Genomic DNA, 26,152 nt, shown 5'->3' on the forward strand with positions numbered 1-26,152 from the left:
CGATTCCTTAGTTTTTATTATTCGTAGATAAAAACAAAATAAAATTTCTCCCGTCTTCTATGAGATCAAATAAAACTACTCAAAATATTAAAACTACTCTACAAAATAAACTACAAAACAAAATGAAAAAAAAGACACTAACGTGCAGCATAGTCTGTCCCAGTTGGATTTCTACTCCATATCTTGTCCGGTGTCCAACTTGGCCTCTGCACTCTGTATCACTATAACGTCTTTCACCGTATTCGCACAAGCCAAATCACATACACCGTCCACATTTCTTTCACAGTCATCACAAGACACATCTTCTATATCCACACTGGCTTTCTTCTCCATGTATTTAGCTATATCAATGTCCCCTTGACTTGTGGAGGCCTCGAAGAAAGCGTTGAAATCCGCACAGATCTCTTTACATTTGTCAAAGTTGGTCATGAATTCGTTTATCTCCTTCATATCTTCTATAACATGTTCTGTACAGTAAGTAGTTATTTCTGAGCATATTCGTTTAACATTATCTTTAGTTTTATCATCGTTGTTCGTTGATATCCTAACAAGATGTGATGATTCTGCGTCCATGTCATCTCCGAGAGTGAATATCACTTTTTCTTCGCCTCTGTCCGTTTGGTTTGCTATTTCTGAATCTGAGAGAGTTTTCTGATACTCCGGTTTTGTTTCTGAGTGTTTCATGTTGTAGATATTCGAATCACTTCCTATCATAGAAGTGGTTGATACATTCATGTCTCCAAGTTCCTGAAATCAAAAGGATTAAATGTTAGGCATATATTGTAATAGTAACAAAAAGTTGCACGTGCTTATGCAACAAAAGTGTCCTTTGTCCTTCTCTATAGTCTCCTCTCTATGCTAAACTACTTCAAAATCAGCTCAGTTTTACATCCTATTCGATATTGACTTCACTCTTCCTTTTTAATTAGCACATACTAGTATGTGTAGGTTTGCTCATAACTATATTATGATTGCTCATCATTGCTCAGTAAAAATCTGCTTCGTGCTCCATTAAACAGAAGAGACATACAAACGCACATTCCCTTCCATATATATTTTAGTTAGCCGAGAGTTATACACTGCCTGATTTAGGCTTTAGGCCGCGTTTCCACTGACGTGGAGCGGAGCGGAGAGGAGCTTAGCGGTGCCAAATTGACCAATCACCATGCTCGAAACCTTCGCTCCGCTTCGCTGTCATTCCGCTGGAATAGCACGATTGGTCAATTCGGGCATCGCTAAGCTCCTCTCCGCTCCGCTTCGCGTCAGTGGAAACGCAGCCTTACTCCCACTGGAACCTTACCTGGTCATCATGGTAGCTCCCCACACTGCGCGAGTGCTTGTGTCGTCGACTACTTAGGGCTCTCTGAGGAGACTGACCGTCGACAGAATCCTGAAAATATAAATGGCGTTTCACGATAAATTATCATGTTAACGTTATTTGCCTTTTGAAGGCGCTTTATGTAAAAACGACAAGTGACCTTTTTGCCATTTTCTCTAAATTTTTTTTTGCCAGCTTGCCAGCCAAAATTTGCCAGCTCTTTCACTATAGTAAAAAATCTTAAATTCGTTCTCTGTTGCGCCAAAATTCGTTTATCGGGAACCGTAGTTTCCAGGATGAAAAGTATCATCTGTCCTTTCCCAGGGCACTATCTCCATACCAAATTTCAGCAAAATCGGTTAAGCGGCTTGGGCGTGAAGATGTAAGAGACATACAGACACACTTTCGCATTTGTAATATTACGAGCTTTTGCCCGCGGCTTCGCTCGCGTTAAGAAGTATTATTATATACAAACTTTCATCCCCTATTTGAACCCCTTGGGGTTGGAATTTATCAAAATCCTTTCTTAGCGGATGCCTACGTCATAACATCTACCTGCATGCCAAATTTCAGCCCGATCCGTCCAGTGGTTTGGGCTGTGCGTTGATAGATATATATATATAGCAACTCCGTTGTGCCAAAACTCGTTTATCGCCACGGAGACGTACAGTTTGCTGGGATAAAAAGTATCCGCTGTCCTTTCGCAGGGCTTTAAGTATACCTCCAAACCCAGCAAAATCGGTTCAGCGGCGTGATGAAGACAGACAGACGCACATTCGCATTTATAGTATTAGTATGGGTATGTCGCAGCCAACTGGTTAATATAGCCATTCAATAAAACAGCTAGCCCTTTTGACTGAACAACGCCAATCAATCACAATTCACACGTCTAGCTTTTAAATTGAATATTTGAATAGCTCAAACCGTGCAACACTAAAGCTGATTAAGAGCCAAAGAATATACGACGAATTATAGTCGTGTAATTGAATGGCATTGTTCGGTCAAAGGGCTAGCTGTTTTATTGAATGGCAATTTTATCAAGTTGGCTGTGACAGATATACATATAATACTAATCTTTTTTTTAATAACGGGCAAAAGGCCCACCACACATTCCCACCACTGCAACTCCTGTGTCGCCAGGATCAACAGTGGTAACCAACCACGAAACCCCTTTGATATGATCTCAGCGATGCCCGAGGGACAAGCTAAATCTGTCTTGGGACCCGCAACGAAATTAATCAGAAGAAATTTAGGAGGAGTAGGAGATATATAGTACTAATCTTACCTTAAACCTATTAAACTGTCTATATCTGCCTCTCTCTGTGGCGACGCTGCGTAAAGATTGAGTCTTGGGACAATGATGATCAGCCAGCCATCGGTATGTGCTGAAGAGTCGAGAGGTGTCCGACCTGCAATGTGAAGAGAAACGTGAGTTTGTGTCAATGAGTGACATTTTAAAGGCGCCGCGCAAGTTTAAGATCGGTGAGCGAAAATGAAGAGGGCAATTATAGGCACAAGTGTAAATATAATGTAAGAAACATGAGCTCGTGTTACTAGGGTTACACTGAATTTTAGAGCATTCGAAAAGGTCGGTCTCATGTCGTAAACGGACAGACCGCGGCCCCATAGCAACTGCGCCACATGACAGTCTACTGGTCTACTCACAGGTCGCTCGGCGTCGTCATCAGCCGCTGCAGGTTCGACAGGGTCGGTCACATGTCGTACACGGACAGACCGCGGCCCCATAGCAACTGCGCCACATGACAAGTCTACTGGTCTACTCACAGGTCGCTCAGCGTCGTCATCAGCCGCTGCAGGTTCGACAGGGTCGGTCACATGTCGTACACGGACAGACCGCGGCCCCATAGCAACTGCGCCACATGACAAGTCTACTGGTCTACTCACAGGTCGCTCAGCGTCGTCATCAGCCGCTGCAGGTTCGACAGGGTCGGTCTCATGTCGTACATGGACAGACCGCGGCCCCATTTCAACTGCGCCATATGACAGCCTACTGGTCTACTCACAGGTCGCTCGGCGTCGTCATCAGCCGCTGCAGGTTCGACAGGGTCGGTCTCATGTCGTACGCGGACAGACCGCGGCCCCATAGCAACTGCGCCACATGACCGTCTACTGACAGTCTACTGGTCTACTCACAGGTCGCTCGGCGTCGTCATCAGCCGCTGCAGGTTCGACAGGGTCGGTCTCATGTCGTACACCGACAGACCGCGCCCCCATAGCAACTGCGCCACATGACAGTCTACTGGTCTACGCACAGGTTGCTCGGCGTCGTCATCAGCCGCTGCAGGTTCGACAGGGTCGGTCTCATGTCGTACACCGACAGACCGCGCCCCCATAGCAACTGCGCCACATGACAGTCTACTAGTCTACTCACAGGTCGCTCGGCGTCGTCATCAGCCGCTGCAGGTTCGACAGGGTCGGTCTCATGTCGTACGCGGACAGACCGCGGCCCCATAGCAACTGCGCCACATGACCGTCTACTGACAGTCTATTGGTCTACTCACAGGTCGCTCGGCGTCGTCATCAGCCGCTGCAGGTTCGACAGGGTCGGTCTCATGTCGTACACGGAAAGACCGTGGCCCCATAGCAACTGCGCCACATGACAGTCTACTGGTCTACTCACAGGTCGCTCGGCGTCGTCATCAGCCGCTGCAGGTTCGACAGGGTCGGTCTCATGTCGTACACCGACAGACCGCGCCCCCATAGCAACTGCGCCACATGACAGTCTACTGGTCTACTCACAGGTCGCTCGGCGTCGTCATCAGCCGCTGCAGGTTCGACAGGGTCGGTCTCATGTCGTACACCGACAGACCGCGGCCCCATAGCAATTGCGCCACGCACTTGTTCAGTAAGAATATGCCGTAACGGAACAGGGTGATGTCACCGCCTCGAGCGAAGAGCGGTATGCTGGAAAGATAAAAATATGCTAATTATACAGTCAAAATGGAAAAACTAGGCACCAACGGTTGTTGATCTGACTAGTCTAGGAGCGATTTACTACAATGACAATAAAAAAACATCTCTTATTTCCAAAGAAGAACGGGCATTTTTGTATGGGACCCATACCCAAGCTGTAGCACGTTGAGACATACATCAAATGAAAGGGCTTGAAAAGTTGTACATTTTCTTGTATGACATAAAACCTCTAAAGCATAGGAGAAAAAAGTTAACGAGGGTAGAAGCCTAGAAGGTAAGAAAAAATCACAAAAAAACACCCTGTATTATTGCATCAATTTATAGTGTTGCTGGTAAGGAATCATTTCTAGAAAGTAATCGTATATGACAAACTAGAGGAAAGTGTTGTATTTTAGTATATTCTTTTATATTTTAAAGAAATGTATGAGAAAACAATAAAACCTTAAAAATCTAACCTTTCCTGGATTTTATCGTATATAGTCACTTTGGAGAAATGTTTTATAATTAGTAATACTAGCGAATGCCGCAATAATACAGGCTGTTTAATTTTTTCCGAAAATGAACAAATAACATCCTGTATTATTGAATTATATTTGTAGTGTTGCTAGTAAGTAATAATCTCTCAAAAGTGAATATATGGCAAACTCAAGGAAAGTGTTGTATTTGCTTCATATTTAGCCCTAAAAGAACAAAACAAATACCATCATAAATTCAAAACTTACCATAATCCCCGCGATTATGATTCGTATTCCCTGCTCAGAACGCGCACAAAATGTATGATGTATAAATGTTTTGCAAAGTACATATCGAGCATAGAAGAAGAATTAGCTAAAAATGTCAAAGCATTCTGGCGTTATACCAAGGCTAAGCGCATGACTAACGATCTCCCATTATCAGTTAAGTATAAGGATAAAACTGCCACTACTGGTACAGAAATAGCAAACTTGTTTGCAGAATACTTTTCTTCTGTTCATAAGTCCCCCAATATTAGCTCCACATCCTACAAACCCGACTTTAAAGCAGCAAACTATAGTCTTAGTCGCTTGAAGGTTAGCGAAAGAGATGTCTATAAACGTATATGCGGAATCGATATTTCGAAAGGGAGTGGCCCGGACGGTATCCCACCTTTTTTCGTACGGATGTGTGGTTCAGCTCTGAGTATCCCCTTGAGTATAATCTTTAACAAATCGCTTAGCCAAGGCACTTTCCCCGATTTATGGAAAATAGCTAAAATAACACCCATTCATAAATCTGGTGACAAAAATGATGTCACAAATTACAGGCCTATTAGCATCCTCAATTGCTTAGGTAAGATCTTTGAGGGAATAATATATGATTCACTCTACAACCATATACTTCATTGTCTCAGCCCAAAACAACACGGTTTTATATCAGGTAAGTCAATACTTTCTAATTTGCTGGTATATTCAAATTTTCTATGTCAGTCTTTTAATAAAAAATCTCAAGTAGACTCAATATATTTAGATTTCTCCAAGGCATTCGACCGCGTCAATCACAATGTGCTTTTAATCTTAAACTTAAACATCTTGGAATTCATGGTGATCTTCATCGTTGGTTTCATTCATATCTTATTAATCGCACACAAATAGTTGCCCTATACGGTTTCGACTCAATACCTTTCGAGCCACTCTCAGGCGTTCCACAAGGCTCAAACTTAGGTCCTCTCCTCTTTTTAATACATTTAAACGATTTACTCGATAAATTTACATGTCCATGTCTAGCTTATGCTGATGACATAAAATTGTTTAACTTACTTAATTAGTGACTGTGTTCTTCTTCAGCATAACATTAATATTGTATATTACTGGTGTTTATCAAATGACATGAATCTTAATGTAAAAAAATGACAATATATAACTTTTACAAAAATAGGAACCATTACAATATTATTATACTATAGTTGGATCGCATCTAACTAGAGTTAATCTAGTTCGTGACCTGGGTGTCTGGTATGATTCCTCATTAAATTTTAAATTTCAGTATCAAACTATGATCACAGCAGCAAAAAGAATGTTGTATTTTATATTACGAACTGCAAAACCTTTTAAAAATGCTGAGTCACTTAAGGTGCTGTACACCGCTCTGGTCAGATTACAATTGGAATATTACTCACCTATATGGTCCCCTATATATAAAATTGATAGCGAAAGTATAGAGTCAATACAGCGGAAATTTCTTAGACACCTAAGCAACAAAGATCCCCTAAGAAATACTCTACCTGAATATGAGGATCGCCTTCTCCATTACCGTCTTACCAGTTTAGGGCAACGTCGCAATATTGCAGACTTATGTGCACTCCACAAGATTGTCAATGGTGTGCTGTGTGTGAAGTGATGAATTGCTTGCAAAAATCAATTTATCTATTAGTAAACGCTCTAAACGAAAGCCAGTGCTCTTTGACATTCCACCTTTTAGCAACAACGTTGGACGGAATAATCCACTACATCGTATGTGTCAGTCCTATAATGACATTTGTTCAAAGGCTCATGTAAATTTCGATATCTTTCATCAAAAAATTTCTGCTTATAAGAAGTCTTTGCTTTAATGTAATAAACTATTAAGTATAGATGTTAATTAGTTATACTTAATGCACCTTAAAGTTTTTCAGTGTTAATATTTTCCTGAATTAAGACGTTGATTGCCAATGTATTTTTATTTTTTTACTAACAAAAGCTGTGTACAATATTTAGATTAATGAATTTACCGATGTATTATTAACAAACTAACCAAATTTTTAAAGACTTAGTTCATTAATTATTTTTGTACCTTGATTAAATAAAAATAAAAATATTTCAAAGAAATGTATGAGAAAACAATAAAATGCTGAATGTCGAACCTTTGCCTGATTTTTAGGTTAATTATCACTTTGGATTAATTGTTTATAATTAGCAATACTATCGCATAGTGCAATAATAAAGGATGTTTTTTTTTATTTCTTAGGAAAAAATAAAACACCCTGTATTATTGCACCATTCGCTAGTATTGCTTATTATAAACAATTTCTCCAAGGTAACAATATACGGTAAAATCCAGGAAAGGTTAGAATTTTAAGGTTTTATTGTTTTCCCATACATTTCTTTAAAATATGAAAGAACAATATACTAAAATATAACACTTTCCTTAAGTTTGTCATATACAATTACTTTCTAGAAATGATTCCTTACCAGCAACACTATAAATTGATGCAATAATGTAGGGATTTTTTTTGTGATTTTTTCTTACCTTCTACCCTCGTTATCTTTTTTCTCCCATGGTTTAGAGATTTTTCGTCATACAATAAAATGTTCAACTTTTCAAGCCCTTTAATTTGGTATATATCTCAACGTGCTACATTGGTGGGTACGAAGTGCCCCTCCTTCTTTGTGATGTTCAAATACTGCATTGTTTAACTATGAGTTCTTTGGGTGAAACCGTGGCTTCTCAAAAACAAAATATGGAATTTACTTAGGATCACTGACATCCAATATCTTGGTAGCAGACCCGAACAACGTGATTTTGTATCACGTTGTCGGGGTCTGCTTGATTTGTTCAATATGGTGGCTTCAACTAAACGGCTAACTTACTTAGGATCTGGCAGATCAGTGACATCCAATATCTTGCTAGCGGACCCCAACAATGTGATCTTGTATCTAAGCGGCTAGCTACCAACTACTTAGATAGGCGTCCAATTGACTGGCTAACTTACTTAGGATCAGGCAGGTCAGTGACATCCAATATCTTGCTAGCGGACCCCAGCAATGTGATCTTGTATCTAAGCGGCTGGTTCAGTATGATAGCAGCTAGACAGGCGGCTTGAGCGACGTAGCCGGTAGCCACAGCGTCTGGTAGCGGGTTCGATGTTGGGTTCTCGTCACCACACACCGGTAGTGGTACATCGCATATCGTCCAAGTCGATGTGTCTTTCTGTAATGAGAGAAGCATCCATTAGCTAATATAGGACAAATATAAAAAACAACTACAAATATTGACGTACAGGACGCTCTGATGTACTGTCTCACTCGCACAGTATCGCTGTCTCTCACACCGTATCGCCGTCTTGCTTATATACCTGCGCTATGGTGAATATCTGGTGCAGCTGATGCAGAAGACTCGCTCGACGCGAGGCTGTCATGACTCATGCTGTCTCCCTCGCACAGTATCGCCGTCTCGCTCATTACCTGCGCTATGGTGAATATCGATCTCTCACTCTCGCACATTATCACTACGCACAGTATAGCTGTCTCATTCGTAAAGAATATCTGTCTCACTCGCACAGTATAGCTGTCTCACTAGTCACTAGCAGAGTATAGCTCTCACTCTCTCTCTCTCTCTCTCTCTCTCAGCATTGCCGTCTCGTTCATTACCTGCGCCATGGTAAATATTTGGTGCAGCTGATGCAGCAAGCTAGCTCGACGCACGCGTAATGCCACGTGGCTATCATAATGTCTCTCTCAAACAATATAGCTGTCTCTCTCGCACAGTATCAATGTCTCGCTCATTAATAATAATAATAATAATAATATTTATGGACGCTTCACACCACGTCAGTCTGGCCCCGTGCTAAGTACCTAAAGGACTTGTGTTACAGGTACCAGACAACGGAAATATATTTAATACTTTTATACTATACATATATTTAAGATTTTTATTATATCATACATATATTTAATACACATCCAGACCCGGGAACATTGAAAACTTTTTGTTCCGTCGGCGGGATTCGAACCCGCGACCCCCGGCTTGAGCTACCGACGCGCTCACCACTGAGCCACAGAGGTCGTCATTACCTGCGCTATGGTGAATATCTGGTGCAGCTGATGCAGCAGACTCGCGCGACGCGTGCCTGTCATGCTGTCTCTCTCGCACAGTATAGCTGTCTCATTCGTACAGAATATCTGTCTCACTCGCACAGTATAGCTGTCTCACTCACACAGTATAGCGCTCTCTCTCTCTCTCACACACACACACATACTCACACAGTATTGCCGTCTCGTTCATTACCTGCGCTATGGTGAATATCTGGTGCAACTGATGCAGTAGACTCGCTCGTCTTGCGGATAACGCCGCATGGCTCGCCCGGGCCAGTTCGCGCATTGACATGCATGACGCCTTAATGTCCTTGTAGCCCTCGGAGCAACGGGATAGGGCGTGATAGTTCTCCATTAGTTCTGATCCTAAAATAAAAAAAATATATCATCAATAAGCTAATGAGCGAGCAATTTTATTGCATGTATTGCGTAATAAATAATAATATTGACCGTCTAGGGTTGGTATTGAACTTCGCGCGCCTTTAATCTAATTGTCAAATAAACTGTTGAATAAAATTGAAGCGTGATATTGCACAATACTATTTTATTATTTTTTAACCGACTTCCAAAAAAGGAGGTGGTTATATATTCGGCTGTGGATATTTTTTTTAATGTAACAAATTACAATTGATCGTCTAGGGGCCGGCTAAGCTAGTGGCGGATAGGCTATCCACAATTTTTTCACAGATTCTCCATACTCTATCTGTAAGTTAAGTGGTGGATAGACTATCCGACACCTATCAGACTATCCGGCACTTATCAGAAATAGGTGAAACAGGCCCTTATTCCTAATCTAGGGAGTATATTTAAACAACATACCAACATCTTGATTCTCCTCAAACAACTTAGCATGCCTCTCTTTCAGTCTTCTTATGTTCGCTAATTTTGCGTCTCTCTCTTCAGACAGAATCAACCTCTTGAAGTGCAATATTTCTAGTTGTCTCGTTAGCCTGATATGCTCCGCTCTTTGGAAAGGAGATGGTTTTGACTGAAACAAAAAATAACAATTCGTTAAAGCGGCAGTTTATCAACTAGGCGGCAAGTTTATCAACTAAAAAACAACTATAATTCGCATACGTTCACTCGCACACACACAAACACCGTGCCGAAGTGTGCCGAACTCAAACGACGTTAGACGAAGCACGGCAACGCCGGTCGGAGCGGGGGTGTTAGGTTATTTTCGTTACGGAATTTCTTGATTCGGTTGCCGCGCTCAAAGCTTGCGATAAAAATGCAATAGCTTAAGCTATTGCTATGCAATAGTTTTGAAGCGGCAGTCCCCGAGTGCCACACATATTATTTTAATTAACTTTGTTTTTTTTTTTATGAAATAAGGGGGGAAACGAGCAAACGGGTCACCTGATGGAAAGCAACCTCCGTCGCCCATGGACACTCGCAGCATCAGAAGAGCTGCAGGTGCGTTGCCGGCCTTTTAAGAGGGAATAGGGTAATAGGGGAGGGTAGGGATGGGAATGGGGGAGGTTAAGGAAGGGAATAGGGGAGGGGAATGGGCCTCCGGTAAACTCACTCACTCGGCGAAACACAGCGCAAGCGCTGTTTCACGCCGGTTTTCTGTGAGCCCGTGGTATTTCTCCGGTCGAGCCGGCCTATTCGTACCGAAGCATGGCTCTCCCACTTCTAAACTTGGGTTAGATGACATAAGACAGATAGTTTTAAGACAATGTCTGGATTCTGTTCTTTGAAATCCAACATCAACAGTCTTCAGTCTTGAGATGAAATGTATTCCAACTGATCAAAACTACAGACGTGGGAGAGCCATGCTTAGACACGAATGGGCCAGCTCGACCGGAGAAATACCACGTTCTCACAGTTAACCGGCGTGAAACAGCGCTTGCGCTGTGTTTCGCCGAGTGAGTGAATTTACCGGAGGCCCAATCCCCTACCCTTTCCTACCCTCCCTATTCCCTTCCCTTCCCATCCCTAGCCTCCCCCAATTACCCTATTCCGTCTTAAAGGCTGGCAACGCACCTGCAGCTTTTCTGATACTGCGAGTGTATATGGGCGACGGAAGTTGCTTTCCATCTGCAGGTGACTCGTTTGCTCGTTTGCCCCTTATTTCATAAAAAAAAAAAACAGTTATATAACAGATTTTTCTGTTTTACAGGATGCGGACCATATCAAAGCTGTATTAAATTTGGGATAATATTAAGCGTAAAGAAGAAACAGATACACATAGAACAGTTTCATATATATAATGTTAGTATTGAATTCAAAACATACCTTATAAGATAGAAGATCATTTAATTTCAACGTCAGTCTTGGTCCAGAAGGTTTTTCTTCTTTCATGCCATTTTTGGCACTCTCCCTTATAGGAGCGCTCTCTTCTTCACAGAATATATTCTTCTGCACTCTACTCTTCTGTTTTATATTCAAATCTGTTTCCGTTATCGCTGACTTCTTGTAAATCTTCTCTTTAACTTCTTGGACTGCCTCCTGTTTCTTCTTTATGGCGTATTGCAGAAGATGTAGATTTCTCAGCTTGTTAGCGTTGTAACTATGTCTGATTTCAGATTTGAGGAAGTTCAAAGCTATATATCGGTATCTCGGCGCATCAGTTTCACTCCTCAGATCATAACTCTCTGCCGTTTCGCTCAAGTCCACTTTCTCTTCCTCTTTTTCACTCTCTTTTACTTCTAGATTAGTCGGTGAATGCTCGAATATGTGACTCGGGTCTATATCTTCTTTTCTATTCAGATTTAACGTAGAATGTGACTTCATAGTTGGGAAATTCTGCTTGAAACCTCTTTCTATCGGACTCTGACTCTTAGAATATTCTCTTTTGTAATAAGCTGGTGATGAGGGCATCTTTTTGTCGACACTAAATGTGAAACAATTGATATTCTTACCCGAAGACCCTGAAGATACCGATTCCTCATTTTCTGGTGGCATTATATCGAGTTTCAAGCTACTGTAGGAGCAGAAATACCCACCGTGCATTTGGAAGACCAGGGTATTACTTTTGAAGCAGTCAGAGTTGAAATTCAGAGCTAGGTTTGCTCCCAAATATCTTAGACCACTGAAATAAACACCCCAAGTTTGTATGATGGTGTCTTGTGTAGGATTCTCCTCTTCATGTGGCAGATGGATGTGACACCATATCCTTATGACTACATTTGTGGAGGACATGCGTTGTGTGATTTCTGCAACAGAATAAGATACTATTAAAATTGTTATACTTATTGTCTTTCTCGATATATAGTTTTTGTTTCAAAATCTTGGGACTAGACGTGGGAGAGCCATGCTTCGGCACGAATGGGCCGGCTCGACCGGAGAAATACCACGTTCTCACAGAAAACCGGCGTGAAACAGCGCTTGTGCTGTGTTGCGTCGCCCATGGACACTCACAGCATTAGAAGAGCTGCAGGTGCGTTGCCGGTCTTTTAAGAGGGAATAGGGTAATAGGGGTGGTTGGGATGGGAAGGGAATAGGGGAGGGTAGGAAAGGGAATAGGGGAAGGAATTGAGCATCCGGTAAATTCACTCACTCGGCGAAACACAGCGCAAGCGCTGTTTCACGCCGGTTTTCTGTGAGAACTTGGTATTTGTCCGGTTGAGTCAGCCCATTCATGCCGAAGGATGGCTCTCCCATGACACAAGGTGGGCCGCGAACTTTAAACTTTCTTGTAGATGGGTCGCGGTCCCGACAAGTTTGGGAAACACTGTGCTAGATAATTTCTGCGCAACATCTAGTTGTGTCATTATGTGGTTTTCCAATGCGTATTGTGATAGCAAATTGCGTCACGATAGTGACTCATGTAACAGATAGTCTAGATGGATTTAGGTCAATCATATTATCAGTTATCTTAAACACGACAGTCAAAAACTAACATGTAGCTTCAAATTAATTTAAAAACATTTTTGGTGATTTTGACACTGTGGCGGTATCCACAATTAGGGCCCCTTTACACGGGTGACTATTAATAGCCGCACGATTTACGCCACACGGCGAAAATCTACTTTCTAAGTGTCTAAATACACTAGGCCGAAGTTAAGCGGCGTAAATACCTCATGATTACGTCAACGCATACAAAATACGGACGGAACGCGACGGAATAGTGTGTCATCGGTAATTTAAAATACATTGCGGGCGTAATCATGCGGAATTTACGCCGCGTAAATTCGGCCTTGTGTGTTTAGACTTTAGAGTTTAGACCTACGAATAATAAAAGTTTAGACACTAAATGGCAATTCGGCATGCGGCGTATTGCCATTTAGACAGTCGATTCTCGCCGTGCGGCGTAAATCGTGCAGCTATAGTCACCCGTGTAAATCCAGCATTAGCGCCACATTCCAAATTCACTTAGAAAACTTCGATAGAAGTTCGTCTGTACGACAGCTGTAATCAATCACGTGGGCTTCAGCCTGACTTAGGGGGGGTATTACATTATCATTTATATATGATCATTTCTATGATCATATATAGGATCCAATATATATGATCATTTGATCATATCTGCATATTACATTATCATATTTCATTGATCCTATTTAACCCCTGACAAAAAAGAGGGGTGTTATAAGTTTGACGTGTCTGTCTGTCTGTCAGTCTGTCTGTCTGTCTGCCACAGACATCGTAGCATCCAAACGGGTGGACCGATTTTGATCTAGTTTTTTTGTTTGAAAGCTGACTTAATTGAGAGTGTTCTTAGCTATAATTCATCATCATCAGCCTGCTCCGTGCTGAAAAATCGCGGATCATCTGGTTCGCGAAGGGCCGATTAGCAACTTGCAGTCGTTTGGTGGGCTTTATTGCATTCTAGGTCGTGACATTTATGAATATTTACACATTAATAGAAAGTTGACCTGGTGCTGCAGCATCACCTGGTAATCAATAGGATACCCAACTCCTCACCAACTTAGAGCAATGGTTTCGTGTTTGGGCTCATTTTAATTGCGACAACTAGTAAGACGTAGATAACCAATAAATTTTGCATGTTGCTGCTGCAGCATCACCTGGATTCTATAGGAGCCTAGCTCCATATAAACCCAAAGTCAGCAAAAGTGGAGGTTTCATGTTTGGACTCATATGGACGGCCTCATCCAAAAGGACATTCCTAGATTCATTGGGATATAATTATTTGATCCTGTTGTTAGGAATTATTCTGCACTATAACCAACACAAGTTTAAAAAGCATGAAATAAAATTAAATTAAGAAATTTAAAAAAAACCCCGCCAAACATCTTTAAAAAGTAATGAAATAATAATATATTTTACTGAGTTTAAGTTTAAATAATTCGTAAGTGTAAAGTGATATTTTAGTACATAATTGTTGTCAAGGTGTGTCGGGGGACCGCTAATGTAGATGTTTGATTTCACATAACATTATAGTTTAAGGGTCAGTTTTCACTTTTCAGCGAACCAAATCGAGACGAACCAGATCAGTGACATGGCGATACAAAATGCAAAAGACACTGTTGGCGGTCCCCCGACACACCGTGACAAAAATTATGGACTAAAATATCACTTTACACTTAGGAATTATTTAAACTTAAAGTCAGTAAAATATATTATTATTTCATTACTTTTTAAAGATGTTTGGTATTGACGTCAGGGTTACTAGATCTCAGAGAATTCGATGTGTCAAAAGACATCGTCATTTTTAATATGGCTTGTTTTTTGATTATTTGATTTTTTGATTATCCAAGTATATAATTAGAAAAATAATTACATTACATTATTTGAAACATATTTACGAACAAGAAATTAAAAACTCTTTTTTATATTAAATAACTGGCAACACCTATTTCTATGACCGTATTGGATCCAATCTCTCAGCAAATGTCAAAAATCTATGATCAAGGAAGAAATGAATCATATTATATATATATTACATTATCCAATATCATTGACTCAATGATCTCGGATCCAATATATATGATAATCTAATATCCCCCCAAGCATAACACCTTGCCCGGTCCGAAGATCTTCCTTTGTCGCAGCCAAGCATATCTCACAGTACTAAATATTTATGGATTAATGTTGCTTTAGCCAAGCTGCTAGACTGGAAGGACTGGTGCATGCGAAACAAAGAATTTTACGTAAATTTTAGTACTGCGCATTGAAACACGAATCAATACCAGTTTAAGGCATCCATTACACGCTCATGCAAGCGACAGTCAATTCCGTCAATCATGAATTATGTTTGACTGATTGTGACGAATGGTATTAGACGGTCACTCAATTCTCTTCAGTTTTATGTCAGTCAAAGCCAACATTTTTAAAGGTATACGTTTCTAATTTTGTTCCTATTTTGTCAGATGTGACAACACTCACTCAAAATTCGTGACTGATGGTTGCATGAAGCAAAAATCAAGATATCCAGATTTTCGGCAACCAACTTCATGCAACCGTCTGTCACGCTCTTACACGGTAGGTTATCCATCAGTTACAGCCATGACTGTGGTAAAACTGACAGCAAAACCTACCGTGTAATGGATGCCTAAGAGGGTATAAAAATATTAATTTATCACGGTTTTTACTTCACAATACGCTATCTTTTTAACAGCCATAAAATGGGGGATGTTAAAAGTTGGACCTGTCTGACATGGTGTGTCTTGGCATTGTAGCCTCCACACGGGTGGACCGATCATGGATCATGATACACTTAATTAAAGGCTGATAGTATCTGCGTTCTTTGTTATAGTTCCAGCAATGACTTGGTCATGGCTAGGGGGTGTGTGAAACACATTTCATAAGTATGTGGTATATTTATTTTATTAATATTGTTACGTGCTAGGGTTCGAGGATTTGGAGAGAAAGACCTGGTGACTCTCTTGAAGACTTTATTAACACTGCACTAAACACTAGGTCACAACACTTAGCACTAAGTCCAAACACTAATCACTAGGTCCAATCACAAAGCACTATCACTGTCCTAGGTCGTAGCCAAGTCGCAGGTTTCACTGGTTCACTCACTATTGATCACTTGTGTTCACTCCGAAATCGCCTTGATGATCGCTCAGATTGAACTGAATTGCCGGGCCTGCCTTGCGGCTCTTTTTATATGGCGAGACGAATTCCAGAAATTTCCCGATTCACGTAAACAAGTAAACAACCGTGGGAAATTTCTAGTAGCCTCGGGCATGTGCCACAATAAAACTGCCGTCCTTGCGATAAGTGCAGTAAGTTGAATTTAATTTAGACCTTATGAACTTAGTCATAAGGTCTAAATTCAAACACGCTAACAAATAAAGGGTAAACACGTAAACAAACATTGGACCTTTTTAGAAGGTTCGAGTATGTACTTGCGCACCACGTGTCCGTATACCATGTACCGTAACACTACTCCCCTCTTAGAGATGCTCGTCCCGAGCATCATTGTTACTGCCATGGTATCGCGCCAGACGGTCTATGTGTACCACTTTGAATGTCCCTCTTGGTTGCTTTTGAATCCTGTAAGTCACATCGTTCAATCGTGTAACCACTTTGTATGGGCCGTCCCACTTGGTCTGCAACTTTGGAGATTTGCCTTTTCGGCGAGTTGGGTTATGCAGCCACACCAGTGACCCTTCTTCGAAGCCGCTTGTATTCGATTTCCGGTCGTATCTGGTCTTCATGTTCTCACTTGTCTGTAACCCATTTTCCCGAACCATGGCGTGTATATAGCGCATCTTTTCCCTTAAATCGCAGACATAATCTGGTACGGTCGTTGGTTCTTCCGGTGATCCTCCTGTCAAGAGGTCTACTGGTACTCGCAGTTCTCTACCGTAATTGACATACGCCGGGGTAGCTTTTATGCTCTCATGCTCGGCGGTACGGTACGACAGAAGGAAGAGCGGTATATACTTGTCCCAGTCCTTTTGTTTGTCATCTACCAATTTCGCCAAATGCCTCTCAAGGGTCTGGTTAAATCTCTCAACCATTCCATCAGACTGTGGATGGTACGCGGTGGTCCTCGTTTTATGCATTCCCAAAATTCTGCACACTTCCTGGAAGACCTGCGATTCGAAATTCCTGCCCTGATCGGAATGGATTTCTAGAGGCACACCAAAGCGAGATATTACTTCTTCGACTAGCTTAGAAGCAACTGTTGTAGCTTCCTGGTTTGGTATGGCGAACACTTCGGGCCATTTGGTGAAGTAATCCATGACAACCATGAAATACTTGTTTCCTGATTCCGTTACAGGAAATGGCCCAGCTACGTCAACTGCGATTCGTTCCCACGGTGCGCCAACGTTATACAAGCGCAGGCTCCCACGGCTCCTTGTCTGTGGTCCCTTCACTGCAGCGCAAGTAGTGCATTTGCGGCACCAATCCTGTACATCGTCTCGACAATGCAACCAGTAGAATCGTTCTCGCACTTTTGTTAACGTCCTCTTTACTCCTAGATGACCTCCTGATACGCCATCATGCATTTCACGGAGAACATCCGGTACTCTCGTTCTTGGGACAACTATCTGAAGATGGAACTCTCTGCCGTTGGTCTTCTCCCATTTCCGGTAGAGTATTCCGTTTTGAAGTATCAGACTGTCCCATTGCGCCCAGTACGCCTTAGTGACAGCGCCAGTGGGTGCTACCTCACTCCAGATTGGTTTTTCATCAGGCCGTTTCTTCCATGTGATGATGTGCCGAAGGTCGTCATCTGTTTCTTGAGCCTCCCTCATAGCATCATTCTCCCATGGGCCCAAAGGACTTGTTTTCGTTAACTTTAATGTTACTTCATTAGATTCCTGCTTAACACAATGTTTGCAGTCTTCTGAACACGGCCTTCGTGAGAGTGCGTCGGCATTCCCATGCGACTTTCCGCTGCGGTGTTCCGTCTTGAAGTCATACTCCTGGAGTTGTTCTATCCATCGAGCTACTTGGCCTTCTGGGTTCTTGAATTGTAGTAGCCACTTCAAGGCTGCGTGATCAGTTCGCAGTAGAAACTGTCTGCCGATGAGATACTTGCTGAAATGTTGTAGCGTCTTTACGACAGCCAAGAGTTCTCTTCTTGTCACACAGTAGTTTCTCTCTGGCTTAGATAAAGATTTGCTGAAATATGCAATTACAACTTCTCTTTCACCCTGTTTTTGAGATAACACCCCTCCAATGGCCGTGTTGCTTGCGTCCGTGTCGACTATAAACTGACCTTCAGGTTGTGGATACCCCAGGATTGGTGTTTCACACAGATGTTTCTTTAGTTTCTGAAAAGAATCTTCGGAAGTCTCGTCCCAAATAAACTGTCGTTTATCTTCTGTCAGCCGATGTAATGGCTTGGCTATCTCAGAGAATCCCTTAACAAAACGCCTGTAGTAGGAGCATAGGCCGAGAAATGCCCGCACTTCGGTTTTGTTCTTAGGGGTTGGCCAATTTTGGACTGCTTCTAGTTTCTCCGGGTCCGTCTGAATTCCATCACTGGAGATAACATGGCCGAGATAGTTTACCTTACTCCTGAATAAACGACACTTCTTCGGATTCAACTTTAACTTGGCCCCCTCTATTTTGGCGAAAACTCGTTCTAAGTTTCGCAAATGGTCCTCGAAGTCGCGGCCAACAATGATGACGTCGTCCAAATAGACTAAGCAAGCCTCTCCAACTAAGCCTGCCAGTACACACTCCATGAGTCGCTCAAATGTGGCAGGTGCGTTGCACAATCCAAAGGGCATGACGTTAAACTGCCATAGACCTTTACCGGTGGAGAACGCTGTCTTCTCCTTGTCTTTTGGATGAATTTCCACCTGCCAGTATCCAGATTTCAGGTCCAGGGTCGAGAACCATTTCATGCCACTCAAGGTATCCAGAGTGTCGTCGATTCGAGGTAATGGATAGCTGTCCTTCTTAGTGACATCATTGAGACGTCTGTAGTCCACACAAAATCTTGTGCTGCCATCTTTCTTCTTCACTAATACAACCGGTGAGCACCACGGACTTGCAGATGGTTCAATTATCTTATTCCTTCTCATGTCCTCCAAAAGGCCTTCAACTTCTTTTTCCTTTGCAATGGGTATTCGTCTTGCTCGTTGACGAATTGGGTTCTCGCTTCCGGTATCTATCCTGTGCTGAACCATCGACGTTCTTCCAAGGTCGCCTTCCTGACTGGAGAAGATTTTCGCGTGGCGTTGTAAAAACTTCTTAGCTTTCATGCTCTGCGAATAAGTCAGATTACTCTTGCAGTCATCGAGTAGCTCAGTCACTATTCCATAGTTGCTGGTGTTTGCTGAGTCTGAGCCTGTGATCGAATTACACTTTCTCATCCAGACAACTTCCTCGCACTTTCCAATGACGTCACCTTTGTTCAAGCAGATCTCGCGATCACCAAGATTCAAAACTCTGACCACAGCGTTACTGCTTCCACTAACAAGGGTTCTTGCCGTCATCAATTTTTGCGCTGATGTCTTGGTAGGTGTGTCTTCGATTAACACGCATCTGTTTGACTTCTTCTTTCCAGATGGCGGTAGTTTCACCAGCACCCGAGCTTCCGCACGTCCAGGTATTATGACTTTCTTTACACATTCAACTTTCCCGCAGGCGCCTCCAAGGATGAAAATTTCTTCTTCGCCACACTTGAACACTCCGTCGGCGACATTAATTCTGCAGTTGTGCTTCTTCATGAAATCCAAACCCAAGATGCAATCATCCATAATCTCAGCCACGATAACGTCATGAGGGTGTGAGAACTCCCCCACATTCATCGTAACTGACATTTCTCCCAGGACGGGTATTGGCTGACCGGAGGCGGTAAGAAGCCGACAGTTAATTCTCCTCTTGTGCCTCCTTGCGGCTTTTATCAAATTTGGGTTCACTATTGTTCTAGAGGCTCCTGTGTCTAGAGTCATTTTGCAATTCGTCCCGTTAATAGTCCCCTGAATCACCAGACTATTCCCGCTGCTTGCTTGGGAGACAACCGTTATTGGGGCTTCCTCCGTGTCAGCCAGCACTCGCCCCTTAGTCCTGGCTTTTATTCGTTTCCCTGCTCCCGGGCAGGGGATGAAGCCCCTTGCTTCTTCAGCTCCTCCATTTGTTCCTCGAGCCTTTTCATTCTTGCCATCTGGGTCTCTTTCTGCGGGCAGTTAAGCTGAAGATGGCCCCTCTCGCCGCACTTGTAGCACATGGCTCCAGAACTTCTCTTCGTAGGAGCCTTAACCTCCTTGACTTCCTCAGAGACTTCGCGGATCTTATATGTCTGCCGTATGTCACGCCGAACAGCCTCGACCTCTAAAGCATGCGCCAATGCTTCCTTAAGCGAGGTGTGGTGACGTAGCCTCACTGCAGCTCTGACCTCTAGGTCCCTGATTCCGTCGACAAATGCTTGCACAATGTTCGTGTCGATCATCTTGGAATCGGCTCCTGGGTGTGCCTTCTTGACCAGTTTTTCTATTTCCAACGCCCATTGTTGTAGTCCTTCTCCTGGGCGTTGGACTCTGTCCCGCAGTTGAGCACGGAACACGTGCTCCAGGTGTCGCTCCCCGTATCTGGATTCAAGTGCCTCCATCAGGTCTTTAAACCCATTTCCTGTATGCGCTTCTAGGACCGACAAAGCTTGCCCTCTGAGCGCAACTGTGAGAGCGGTCAGGCATTGTTCATCATTCCATCCGTTGGCAGAAGCAACCGTCTGGAATTGCTGACGATAAGCGTTCCAAGAAGTAGTACCGTCGTATGGTGGCACTTTAACTCTTGGTCCTTGTACCACTACGGAAGTTCCACTAGGCGTCGCGATTCCTGTGGTTTCTACGCGCACTTTCCACTTCTGTAATTCTGTGAGGCTGGTTTTCACATTTTCCATATCCACTCCTAACCCCGTAACTCGTTCGTCCATTACGTCTACATCTTTTCGAAGCTTAAACACCGTGTCACTGACATCCTTTATAGCTCCAAGCGCTTTTTCTTGGAGGTCTTTTTGTTGCTCTTGTGATTCTCGAATCGCTCTGATTTCAGCACCGAGCTTGCGTTCTTGTGACTCTTGTAAAGCGCCGAACCTGCGGTCTTGTGCCTCCATCATTGCCCTTTGAGAATCTTTCAACGCCTGACTTTCAGCTTTTTGAGACTCCTGCAAAGCCTGAATTAATTCAATTATGCTTTCCAATTGAAGGGCCATTTGAGGGGCCGTAGAAACTACGGGCGATGCATGGTGGCTGGAGCCAGTAGGCAGGGGTTGATCAGACGGAGCTCGGTGGGCGGAGCTAGTGGGCGTGGCCTGGTGGGCGGAGCCAGTGGGCGTGGCCATGTCCAAAGTGGGCGGAGCCTGAGGGGCGTGGCCAGTGGGCGTGTCCCGGTGGGCGGAGCCAGTGGGCGTGGCTTCAGCCAAAGTGGGCGGAGCCTGGTGGGCGTGGCCAGTGGGCGGAGCCATGTGGGCGGGGCCTGTGGGTGGGGCCTGTCCCTCAGTGGGCGGAGCTTGGTCCCCAGTGGGTGTGGCCTCCGCAACTCCTCTCTCGGAGTCAATGGCAGCAGCTCGCTGCGCCCTTGTCCTGACACTCCCCTTGAAGTCCTCTCTCGGAGTCAATGGCATCTCCAAATCGCACTTCTGACACCAGTTGTTACGTGCTAGGGTTCGAGGATTTGGAGAGAAAGACCTGGTGACTCTCTTGAAGACTTTATTAACACTGCACTAAACACTAGGTCACAACACTTAGCACTAAGTCCAAACACTAATCACTAGGTCCAATCACAAAGCACTATCACTGTCCTAGGTCGTAGCCAAGTCGCAGGTTTCACTGGTTCACTCACTATTAATCACTTGTGTTCACTCCGAAATCGCCTTGATGATCACTCAGATTGAACTGAATTGCCGGGCCTGCCTTGCGGCTCTTTTTATATGGCGAGACGAATTCCAGAAATTTCCCGATTCACGTAAACAAGTAAACAACCGTGGGAAATTTCTAGTAGCCTCGGGCATGTGCCACAATAAAACTGCCGTCCTTGCGATAAGTGCAGTAAGTTGAATTTAATTTAGACCTTATGAACTTAGTCATAAGGTCTAAATTCAAACACGCTAACAAATAAAGGGTAAACACGTAAACAAACATTGGACCTTTTTAGAAGGTTCGAGTATGTACTTGCGCACCACGTGTCCGTATACCATGTACCGTAACAATATTAATTCCTTAGCTTGCATTACAAAACCTACCTGGATCAATCTCCTTCCACTTTGGATGCGGAGACAGTATCCTCTCGCTGGTGTAAAACGGTGCCGACATCGTGGTGTGATGCAGGGTGATGTAGTAGCTGCACGGATGTTCGCACTCCGGCGGACGTATGTTGTAGCCAACTATCTGTAATACAGAGGTATACCATTAGATCTATCCTCCAAACAATGGTTATTATTGGCTATTATAATTTTAATGATAAGTAGCCTGTATAATAATAATATTAATAAATCTTTATTTTCTCTCAACAATCTAACTTAACGGCTAATTTACAAATTATTATGCTGCATTACAATAGAAAGTGAGGAGCTGGTGTCTGAATTAGGCAGTAGCCTGTGTTACAAATCACCAGGACCCCAGTTATACCGCGGACACATAAATAAGCGACCATTTAGATTATAATATATTTTTATATCTATGATTATGAATACAATTGTAATAGAAAATAGTACTAAGGACTACAATTTTGGGTTAAATAAATGGGGAATAAAACTGTCTAGTGGCAAGTGGGTAGTGAAAAGTAAAAGTAATAATTGTATAATATAATGTTGTGATTAATTACTATTGATAATAAGATTTTCTGTAGATTTGTAATTTAATTTTTGCAGCCAGTCTGAAGTTAAACGTTTGCATTTGTTTTTATTCAAAGGGTATATTGATAAACTCTTGTTGATTTTATTATATAAGTTAGGACCCAGGTAAGTAAAGAATCGGTGAGTAAAGGTGGTTCTGCATAATGGCACCGTGCATACCTTACTTCTTATGCGTTTGTGCTTGTTTTTGTCTGGCTCATAAACCGTAAGAGTATGTCGCTTAAGAACCGTTTTAAGGATGAAAATTTGTCGCACTGTTAGTAACTCCCATTTCAGATAAAGGTCAGTAGTGGGATGATAGTAAGGTAAGATAAGCCAACCTTTAGAAGTGCTCTCTGTGCTCTTTCTAGTTTTATAAGATTTGTTTTACATGTACCGCCCCAAGACATTACACAATATTCAAGCTGTGATTGACATAATGCATAGTAAATTGTTTTTAGAGTAGATTTAGGTGCTGAATGTCTTAAAGGGTGGAAAATGGCTATTAGTCTGCGTACTCTAGTTACAAGAAGGTTAATGTGATTGTGAATCTTAAATTTGTCATCAATGATCACACCCAGGTACTTAGTGGATGTAGTATTTTTTAGCCTTGGGCAAAGACAGTCAGTAGATGAATCAGGACACCCATGCGAGACAATAGATAGCTCAGTATTTGGTTTGTCATTATTTCTGATGGAGAACGTCATGTAATTGGTTTTTTCGACATTAAGGCTAAGTATGTTACAATTTAACCATTCGTTAACTGTATTCATCCCATTCTGAAACACTAGAAAAAACTTCTCGCCAGGAGGTTCCACTAAAAAGTAGGGCCGTATCATCAGCAAAAGCGATTATTTTTGCATTTGTAAGTTTAGTCTGACAAAGGTCATTTATATACACGAGGAATAGTGTTGGTCCTAATATACTGCCCTGTGGCACACCATAATATACAGTAACTTTCTCACTAATCACATTTCCGATTTTTACACACTGTGTTCTATCTGTCAGGTAATCTCTAAGTAGTTTTAGCTGAACATCTCGTATACCCAAATTTTCCAGCTTCTTCAAGAGTATGGGAACAGACACCGTGTCAAATGCCTTAGCAAAGTCTAAAAACACTCCTAGTACTTTCTTTTTTGCATCTAGATTTGAAACAATATGGTTCGTTAAGTCGAGTACAGCGTCTGAAGTGGATTTATTTGTCCTGAAACCAAATTGCGACTCTGCTAAAAGATTTTTACTCTCTAGATAATTAACTAGCCGTTTATTTATTAATCGTTCTAAAATTTTTGATATAACGGGAAGAATGGAAATAGGTCTATAATTGCTAGGAGAGTCTTTGCCACCATTTTTGAAAACCGGATGTATTCTTGACTTTTTATAAATTTTTGGAAATACTCCCGTTGTGAAGGACAAGTTACATATATGTGTTATAGGTGGTACCAGAATACCTCTTGAGTCTTTAACAACACACTGGGTATCATATCTAGGCACATGGAGCTCTCGCTATTTAGTCCCGAGCTTAAGTATTCCACTTCAGTGTTATCAGTGGGAAGAAGAGTGAAGGAGTGACTACATTGGTTAGGAGTGAGGGGTATGTATGATAATAATAAATTTCTAATAAACAATGTATAAACCATGCAATACAGAAATTACAATAGCAAATGAATTTGATAGTATTATGTAAACCAGGGGTTCCCAAACTTATTTTATCTACTGCCCACTTTGAGAACAAATTATGTTTTAGCACCCCCATTGTACCAATTTAAAATGCATCCAGATGAAATAAATCACCCCCCCCCCCAAGCCTTACAAGTCTACAGAGAATTCTACACAATCCTCCATTTTTTCTGGATCCCATACCGCTTTAGATCTTCAGCGCCCACAAGGGGGCGTTATTGCCCACTTTGGGAAAGACTGATTGTAAACAAATGAATTCAACTTTATAATTTGTTTGAATAGTATGTATCTATATATCTAAATTAATTGATTAAGGGGACATAAAATAACATTTTTCTATTGCACTCCTTAATATGTTGGTTGTAAAAGGAATCAAAGCTTCTAAGCCAAGATTAGTATTTTATGTGGTACAAAAATACTAATCTTGGCAAGATACATTTGATATGAATAATTCAGGTAAAATATTGTTGATACTCATGATTACGTTGACAAAGATTTAAACAAACTTGGTATTTTTTGTTTATTGACTTTTTATCTTCAGTTAGCAAGGTCAATGATGTAATATATTATCTACTAGGTGTGAGCTGCAATTTTGTTGCTTAAGAGTTGGTTTTATTGTACAGCAACCATACTTTTTGCATGAAACCCATAGTTATTGCCAAGAATACTTCAAAATTCAAATATATTATAAGGCTGCCGTCACAAGTCGCACTGCTACCGCACTACTCGCGACCTAATGTGAAGGCAGTCTTATTTAATCTATCAACACCCAAGTGTTCAAATTCGACCCCGATAACAATAGATTTCCAAGAATTCGCGATCGAGGGAATATACCTCGTCAAAATCATTTCAGCAGTTAACAGTATGGGTGTTATTTATGCGGCTTTAAGAACTACGTTAAAGACTTTTGTAAAAACACTCTTGCCCATTTCTCTGGAATAAATAAAAGATTTTTGTGGCTCTGTGTACATTAACAAAGCAACATTTACCAATTTAAAAATAGAACACTCGCGTTTTATTGAATGAACTTTTTATTACAAAGGGGATTAGATCATCTTTTGCAATGTATTATTGTGATGATAATAAATAAAGCGTAGGTGTTTGTTGGTAAATCAACGGTCTACGACCCACTTTTGCGAGGAGTTTTTTATTATTATTTTTTGAACTGGCATAAGAGTTTACCTGTATTAAACTTCGTAGGCGTAACTGTTGGGTGGTCAAGGGAGTCCATTCCCTGCATCTTGGTCTTCCAAACATTATTTTCGCAAAAAAATTTGGTCGAAAATGATAGTACCCACTAAACGAATTTCACGGCATTAGCACGATGCATAGTGTTTAGGAGCGTAAAATATTTTTTTAAAGAAAATTAGCAATTTTAATAGGAAATAAATAAATAAAATGCATTGTTCAGCTGATTGCAGAATGCAGCTTTTATTTGACAAATGACATGTAATTCAATTGACATTTGACTTGTCAAAGCATTTTTTTTTCTATAGCAGTGTTTTAGTCCATGGTCACACAGTCCACTGACTTGGTCCTCTAAAATCTCTAATCTCTTATCACTTTATCAGTTATAGATCTCCAGTCTTCATTCTTCACTCTCCATGCACAGAACATGCTCTGCGGGCTGTGGTCTTTTTGTAGTACCGATCGCTTTTCAATGAATCGACGAGTATTAAAATTTGTGGCGGTACCCACAATTTGCCTAACATTTCTGCATCGCGCTATCGAAGTTTTCTGAGTGCGTCAGTATAT

The 26,152-nt window shown here is 41.9% G+C and overlaps 1 protein-coding gene across 2 annotated transcripts; it reads right to left on the minus strand.

The window, feature by feature from the left end:
* On the minus strand, window positions 1-25,834 carry LOC121738058 (UV radiation resistance-associated gene protein). 2 transcript variants are annotated; one of them, XM_042129876.1, is made up of 11 exons: window positions 25,580-25,834; window positions 22,127-22,271; window positions 11,302-12,221; window positions 9,880-10,048; window positions 9,254-9,426; window positions 8,013-8,176; window positions 7,837-7,890; window positions 4,079-4,243; window positions 2,604-2,727; window positions 1,301-1,390; window positions 1-747 (listed from the first exon to the last, which is right to left on the minus strand). In XM_042129876.1, exons 1-11 carry the CDS (start codon window positions 25,652-25,654, stop codon window positions 172-174), a joined length of 2,655 nt encoding a protein of 884 aa, XP_041985810.1. In that variant the 5' UTR covers window positions 25,655-25,834; the 3' UTR covers window positions 1-171. The 2 variants fall into 2 exon arrangements, with proteins under 2 accessions (XP_041985810.1, XP_041985809.1); XM_042129875.1 differs by lacking the exon at window positions 7,837-7,890 and having other exon boundaries at window positions 7,959-8,176.
* Between the last annotated feature and the right edge of the window lie 318 nt (window positions 25,835-26,152).

The sequence above is a fragment of the Aricia agestis genome, chromosome 22 (assembly GCF_905147365.1).
Source record: "Aricia agestis chromosome 22, ilAriAges1.1, whole genome shotgun sequence".
NCBI classification, from domain to species: Eukaryota; Metazoa; Arthropoda; class Insecta; order Lepidoptera; family Lycaenidae; genus Aricia; species Aricia agestis.